The sequence below is a fragment of the Saimiri boliviensis genome, chromosome 14 (assembly GCF_048565385.1).
Source record: "Saimiri boliviensis isolate mSaiBol1 chromosome 14, mSaiBol1.pri, whole genome shotgun sequence".
Taxonomy (NCBI): domain Eukaryota; kingdom Metazoa; phylum Chordata; class Mammalia; order Primates; family Cebidae; genus Saimiri; species Saimiri boliviensis.
This window is the reverse complement of record NC_133462.1, coordinates 50757194-50764918: the sequence shown is the minus strand read 5'-3', so window position 1 is coordinate 50764918 and position 7725 is coordinate 50757194. Positions and strand designations below refer to the sequence as shown.

The 7725-nt window shown below is 52.5% G+C and overlaps 1 protein-coding gene across 1 annotated transcript in view; it reads right to left on the bottom strand.

The window, feature by feature from the left end:
* Positions 1-721: 721 nt before the first annotated feature.
* Positions 722-7725, bottom strand: part of LMOD1 (leiomodin 1) — a 60512-nt gene continuing 53508 nt past the window's right edge. The window contains exons 2-3 of the mRNA XM_074385043.1: positions 3746-5264; positions 722-2602 (exon numbers count right to left, since the gene is read on the bottom strand). Coding sequence (XP_074241144.1) covers positions 2583-2602; positions 3746-5264 — 1539 coding nt within the window. The 3' untranslated portion in view covers positions 722-2582. The remainder of the gene's footprint in view (positions 2603-3745; positions 5265-7725) is intronic.

Genomic DNA, 7725 nt, shown 5'->3' with positions numbered 1-7725 from the left:
GTGGACAAGTCATTTGCTGTCTTCAGACCTCTTTTTTTGTCCCTGCACAGTCTGGGCATCAGACAAGCATAGAGCCTTTCTGGCTTTTTTTTTCCCTCTGTAGGTTTTAGGAAAGGAAGCTGGACAGATGGGTGACTGCCAGTGCTGGTGGGGCAGGTGGGAAGCAGTGGGTGCGTGTCCCAGCAGAAATGCAGCCCCCCCAGTTTGAGCTCCTTTTCCACAGCTCAACAGCCTATCCACCCCATCTTCTCCTCCTCCTCCCCAAAACCGCCTCCGTCCCCTGTCCCGAGCACAGCTCCTCCGCGCTCCTGGCGCAGCTGGAGAATCTGGGTTGCGGTCCACCGCCAGGTGGCGCTGCGCTCCCGCATCAGGTTCAAGTGCCCCAGAGGAATGATGCCATTCCTCATCCAGGGTGGAAACCATCCTGCAGGAGCGTGGGGGAAGAGGACAGCGCAACTGCTGCCGGGACAGTAGGGAGTGGTTTTTCTCTCTGGCTAAATTGTGTTTGAAACTTGGTAGAAAGGGCTTCCTAAGGTGACAGGCTCTACTGGAGCCTTAAGATTTGGAGGCAGGTTGTTTGGGTTCAGGTGAGCGTCCAGTGCTTTCCCGCAGCACTGTTAACAGCCTTATTTCAGTGAGGGAAGGAAGGGGAGCTGTTATCAGAAGCAGTTCTATGCCTGAACACCTGGGCTCAAAACAAAAACAACAAACGAAAAAGACCTGAGCTCTGCCTTTTATTAGCTGTGTGATCGTGGATATATTAGTTAACCTCTCTGGGCCAAACTTGATCTGCAAAATAGAGAGACTATTGGTATCCACTTCACAGAGTTGAAGGATCAGCTGAAGCAACCTAAAGCATCTAGCTAGTGCCCAGCGCCCAGCAGGCACAGGGGGTGCAGTGGGGCTGACGGTTGGGGCTGACAGTGGAAGCTCTAGCCGCCTTAGCTCAGCTCATATCCTTTAGGTCCAGGAGCCCTGTGTGTGTGTCTCCTTTCCTCTGGGCCCAGTGACTGGAGTGACAGGCAAGTGGATGGAGGGAATGGGGAAGAGTGTACCCTGGGATCTGAGGGCTTTACCCCAGGACTAGACTGCCCTCTGGTTGTGGTCAGACCCAGCACAGCGATCTTGCTTCCTAGCTGGGACACCCCACCCTCACCTCAAAGATGGCGAAACGGCCGTGCCTCTTGCTGTTGAGGCAACCTGGAGGTAGAAAAACCTACAAGTGACACAGACCCAAGGTGGTAGTTCCACAGTGCCAAGGGGTGCCAGCATCTTCAAGAGAGTGAAATTCAGAAAGATGCCTTTCATGTACACCTGCCGATGGCCAGGGCAGCATCGTCAGCATCCCTGCAGTTGGTGAGGAGGTGGGGAGGGCTGGGGAAGATGAGGCCTCCCTGAGCCTTAAGGCACACAGGTATGGGAGCTGCTCCCCAGTCACTCCATTTCTCTGCCTGCTGCCGTCCTGGGCCTGTGACTGCTGTGAGGACCTGGCCCTGAGCCTGTGGTTAGGCAGAGTCACGGAATCAGCATCCCTGAACATGCCTAATACAGCCTTCCCAGTGCCCTGGGCTCCATTCTGCCCCAGCACCCCCGAGAACAGCTCTGGCTACTAACTCCAGGCAGCTGGACTGGTTCAGGAGCAGGTAGAGGCCTGGCCTTCTAGCCCTGGACAACCAGGTCAGTAGAGAGTCTTCTGCTCAGAGTTCAGATTCTCCTCCATGCTGCACTTTCTGAGGATGTGAATTTATTTCATGGCCAACTCAAACAGTGTGGCAGGGAACCTGAGCTCCAGGGAGCCCAGGGTTAGGATCAGGACTCGCAGTTCAGGACAGCAGGTGGGGCATAGCCATTCACAGCTAAAGGTTTGTATATATTATCAAAATCTTAAGGAAAAACAGATACACAGCTATTTATACAACCGCAGGCAGGTGTGAGGAAAGTGTCTGCTTTGGCATGAAACCTTCAAGTCCAGCTGCCGTCTGTCCCACTCCTCCTGTCTGGAGCCTACCCACCAGGCACTGTCCATTCAGGCCACTGCCCCTGCCATCCTCTGAATGGCCTGGGCTTTGGGGTGTCCTCAGCCCCTCCCCACACTCCCCTTTGGGCCCCCATGCCTCTCCATCTTTCTGCCATTGTCCCACACAGAGTGCCACTGGCCCAGCAGCTTTGCCCCGTGGGCTCCTCAGAGGCCCGAATCCTGGCCCTGGAGGGCAGTGGGGCTGGGGTGGATGTGGTCCCTGTGGGACATCTTTCCTGGATCACAGGCCTTTTGCAGCTTGCCAGCTACATGGGCCCTGGGCAGTGCCATCTTCTCAGCGATGTGCTAAAAGGACTCTTCTTGTCTGGAAACCTGAGCTCCAGGTACAAAGGAAAAATCTGGAGAGCCTCAGAGACAAGAAAAGGAAAGTGAGAAGAGAGAAGGCATCCTTCCTTGAGCGTGACCTAGGCCTTGACTCTCCCACGGCAGAATAGGGACATCCACAGCAGGTCAGCCAGGGATGGGGTGGGCAGGGTCTGTGTAGCCCTGGGAGGTGAGGCCTGAGCAGTCACGGCATTGGCAGATGGTGCCTGGCAGCCTGGTCCTACTGAAGCAGTTTGGGCACTTCCACCTGTAGGGGCAAAGAAGAGCCAGGTTAGAGGAGGGAGCTCGGCCGCCTCACCTCCCTCCCTGCTGGAAGGACACGCCAGACACTGCAACATGTTATGTCTGTGGAATGTGAATGAGGGGTGGACGCTAAGGGTGCATTTTTCCTTGTCTGTAAAAATTGGATGTCATCGAGTGACCACTGGAATCACAATTGAGGTTGTCCTTTATCTCATGATGTCTTGTCCCAGATGATGTTGTGGGGGTCAGGTGTCCAGTCAAATGGACAAATGATCATGGACTCTGTCACCCAGGCCAGACTTCCAGGGGAGGCAGAGCTTTGAGAAGGAGGGTGTCCAGGGACAGCTCCTGTGTCCATAGCACTGACCAGGCAAAGGTAGACTCTCCTGAGAGGTGAGGCTCCCAGAGATCTTTTGGATGGACTGACCTGTAGGACTCTATCCTACAGGCTGATCCTAAGAGGAGGCTAAGCAAAACACGGAGAATTTTTGTCTGGGGGAATGGAGGAGAGAAGACTTAAAGGAAGGACCCAAGGCAAAACTACTCTGTAGAGGCCATTTCTCCATTTCAGGGAGAAACGGGCTTAACTGCAGGATGAAAGAGAAGCGTGGAGTGAGGGCTAAAGGACACTCCTGAAAGGAAGGGTAGAGTCAGCCGGGCCCGGTGGCTCACGCCTGTAATCCCAGCACTTTGGGAAGTCGAGGTGGGTGGATCGTGAGATCAGGAGTTCGAGGCCAGCCTGGCCAATGTGGTAAAACCCCGTCCCTACTGAAAATACAAAAATTAGCTGGGCACGGTGGCAGGTGCCTGTAATCCAAACTACTTGGGAGGCCGAGGCGGGAGAATCACTTCAACCTGGGAGATGGAGACTGCAATGAACAGAGACTATGCCATTGCACTCCGGCCTGAACAAGAGAGCAAGGCTCCATCTCCAAAAAAAAAAAAGGGAAGGGTAATAGGGGGTGTACAGGTGTGGCCTGCCTGTAAGCAGGAGGATGCAGGAGATGACCTGCAGGCTATGGGCCCTGAGGGTTTGTGTTGTCTGCAGCCGACATGGCTCCTCTGCACGCATTCCCTTTGCAGTCCTGCACTCTCCTCCAGGCCCTACCCAGCCTCGCCCTGTTGGCTCATGCCCGTAACTACTTAACTTCTTGAGCTGCTTGAGGTTGCTGGAGCGGATGGCGGCCAATAGCTGATCACGGGAGTTCTTCTCCTGGGCAGGGAGGACTTTGTCTCCCATCTTCCTCTGAGTAGCTGGTGAGAGTGAGTTCTTCAGGTTCTCCATGATGAGGGGTGGAGCCAAGGGCGGGGGAGGGGGAGGCGGGGCAGCGGGAGCACCCCCTTTTTTGGGAGAGTTCTTTGGAGAGGGCTTTGGAGATGGTTGAGGTGAAGGTTTTGGGGAGCCCTTGGCCAGAGCCCCCGCCTTGGGCACCTCCAGCAGATCCTTCTTCTCTCCCTTGGCTTCCTGCGCCTGCCTCTGCTCCTGCAGCCGCTTTTGTCTCTGCTTGTCCATGTTGCGGCTGAGCAGATTGGTGACGGTCATTCGGGGCCCAGCCAGCTCAAAATGGTAGCCCAGCTTGAGCAGGGTGGTATTCTCCTTCAGCAGCTTGGCGATCTCCATCTCTGTCTTGCCTCCACAGATGTGTCGCTGGTTGTGGAAGCGGAGCTCGGTCAGCGTGTTGTTCTGGAGGAGGGCCCGGAAGATGGCCAGGATGCCTTTGCCTGTGATGTGGTTGGAGTCCAGGTTGAGGCTGGTGATGGTCTTGTTGGCCTTGAGCATGATGGCAATGGCAAAGGCCACGTGGTCGTCCGCCCGCGTGTTGGCCAAGGCGAACACCTTGACCACGGTGTTGAACTCCAGAGCCTCGGTGAAGCGGACCAAGATCTCATTTGTGATGCAGTCTGAGTTGTTGACGTTCACCTCAGTCATCTCGGGGTCATTGTTCTTCACTCTCTCCAGAGGCTCATCAAATATGCTGGGAGCTGCCTCCTCCTCCGCCTTGGCCGGTCCTTCAGAGGGCCTGGTGGGGCCGCTGGGCGTCTGTTTCTCGGGTGTTTTGGTCTTGCTCTCTCCCTTGGCTTCCTTTTCATGCAAGGGTTCATCCTTCTTGACTTTGTCGTCTTCCTTTTTGGTGTCTGTGTTCCCAGCTCCTCTTTTTACCTTCTCGTCCTCCTTTTTCATGTCTGTGTGCCCGCCTGTTCCTTTCATCTCACCCTCTTTTCTGGTGTCTGTGTTCCTACGCTCCCCTTTTACCTTCTCATCCTCCTCTCTCTTGACCACCTCCTTCATCTCCTCTCTCTTTTTATCCTTGTCCCTGCTCAGGCCTGTGTTCCTGTCACTCCCTTTCTTCTCCTCTTCCTTCTGCCCTGCTGCTGCCCTCTCCTCTCCTTTCCCATCCTTCCCTGCCTCCTTCTTATCCACTGCAGCCCGGACCCGGCCCTTGTCAATGCCCCGGATGATCTTCTCCTCCTTGGGCTTCTCACCACTCTTGCCATCAGCTTCATCTCTGTCTCTAGAGAAGCTCTTCTTTAAACCACGCCTCTTTGGCTCCTTCCCCAGATCTGAGTCCTGTCTGGGGCCCAAGGATTTTTTGCTGGCATCTCTGCCCCTTTCCTCTCCATTCTTGGCATCTGTCTTGGTCTCCACTTGCTTGCTTTCCTAAGAATTCAGAAAAGAAAAATAAACATGAAGAGATGGCTACCCAGGGCCAGGAATGAGTATGGGGATGAGTGGGGGAGCACTTACATAACCGCCCTTGAGCCTCTGAAGGACAGGTGGTGTGTGGGAGAGTGGGGTGCAGCAAAAGGGGGACTCAGGTTCAAACTGCAGAACGGGATGGCCTCAGACTCAGGGCCTAAGGGTCGTGACATAACCAAACCCCTGCAAAGGTCGTGGCCGTTCCTTTTATGGAGTATTCTCAGACCCAGAATGGCCCTTTCCTGTCACGGGTGATGCAGAAGGACTGCCTCCAAGCAGTGACCTGCCAAGCGCATTGGAACCTGAGGCAAAAGGAGAAACACTAACACTGATCGCGTCTTTAAAATTCTGCATTGCTGTTCATTGTGGACTTTCTGCATTAATTGTATTTTAAAAAATATACATGAAGGCTGGGCACAGTGGCTCACACCTGCAATCCCAGCACTTTGGGAGGCCAAGGCGGGCAGATCACCTGAGGTCGGGAGTTTGAGACCAGCCTGACCAACCTGGAGAAACCCTGTCTCTACTAAAAATACAAAAAATTAGCCAGGTGTGGTGGCACATGCCTATAATCCCAGTTACTTGGGAGGCTGAGGCAGAAGAATCACTTGAACCCGGGAGGCAGAGGCTGTGGCGAGCCAAGATTTTGCCATTGCACTTCAGCCTGGGGAACAAGAGCAAAACTGTCTCAAAAAAAAAAAAATTATATATGTACACACACACACACACACACACACACACACACACACACACAGTGAGAACATCGGTTATCTTGCTCACTGAGTTTTTTGGCTTCGGCTTGTATTCTGTGCCCAAGGTGACTGCCTCACATCCCTCACTCCAGTCCTGGCCCTGCTTTTAAGAAGTAGGCCACTAGTTCTGAGATACAGGACTTTTATAAGCATTTCCAAAGGAAAAAATATAATGCATATAATGCATTTCCAAAGGAAAAAAATGTTGGAGGGTCAACATATGCTAACATTTTATTTTGCCAATTAAAGATATTTATGATTTTTTTAAACTTTTTTTTAGAGATAGGTGTCTCATTATGTTGCCCAGGCTGGACTCAAATTCCTGGCCTCAAGGAGTCCTCCCACCTCAGCCTCCCAAAGTGCTGAGATTACAGGTGTGAGCCACCATGCCTGTCCTATATTTTAAAATTCTATTTGCCATCATCATCTCATCAAAATAAAAAGGAGCTAATTTTAAAGAAGGTAGGCATAATAAAGAATATACCTTGGGCCGGGCGCAGTGGCTCAAGCCTGTAATCCCAACACTTTGGGAGGCTGAGGCGGGTGGATCACGAGGTCAAGAGATCAAGACCATCCCGGTCAACATGGTGAAACCCCGTCTCTACTAAAAATACAAAAAATTAGCTGGGCATGGTGGCACGTGCCTGTAATCCCAGCTACTCAGGAAGCTGAGGCAGGAGAATTGCCTGAACCCAGGAGGCGGAGGTTGCAGTGAGTCGAGATCGTGCCATTGCACTCCAGCCTGGGTAACAAGAGCAAAACTTCGTCTCAAAAAAAAAAAAAAAAGAATATACCTTAACATCAAATATGTATTTTTTAAAATTCACAGTATCATCCTTATTTTTAGTAAAAACTTAGCTAAGGACAAAGCACCTCTCTGTGGAGAGCCCTGGAATTCACTGGGTCAGCTGGTCTCTGGAGGACTCTGCCAGATTCTGGATCTTGGATTCTGTGACTCAATTCTGACTCCCGAGACCCTGCGAAGTTTTTGAGAGAGGCCATGGGACCAAATCAGCTGAGCTGCAATGGGGCTTGGGTTTTATACACAAGATAAGCCACCCACACTCCATGGATCCCTGTTCCTTCTCCCATAAAGCTGCACCAAGCCTGAGCCCTGTTTTGAGAGCCCTTGTTTCTCATGTTCATCAGAGAAGCAGAGGAAGCAGCAGGATTGCCTGAGAGTGGACGTTAGACTTAACTGTCCAACTCTGATGGAGACCCCAGAGCAACTGGGACTTAAAGGGATGCTGCGATGTCCTCCTCTAAAGGTTTTTCAAGAGGGAGAGACTACAGTTTGAATATTTAAAAGGTTTTTTTTTGTTTTGTTTGCTTTTTTGAGACACAGTTTTGCTTTTGTTTCCCAGGCTGGAGCGCCCTGGTGCGATCTTGGCTCACTGCAACCTCCACCTCCCAGGTTTAAGCAATTCTTGTGCCTCAGCCTCCGGAGTAGCTGGGATTACAGGTGTGTACCACCACACCTGGCTAATTTTGGTATTTTTATTAGAGATGGGATCTCACCACCTTGGCCAGGCTGGTCTCAAACTCCTGACCTCGTGATCTGCCTGCCTCAGCCTCCCAAAGTGCTGGAATTACAGGCCTGAGACACCATGTTGGGCCAAAATGTTTTCTTTCAAGGGTGCCAGGCTGGGGTGTGGGGATAGGGGAGGGAA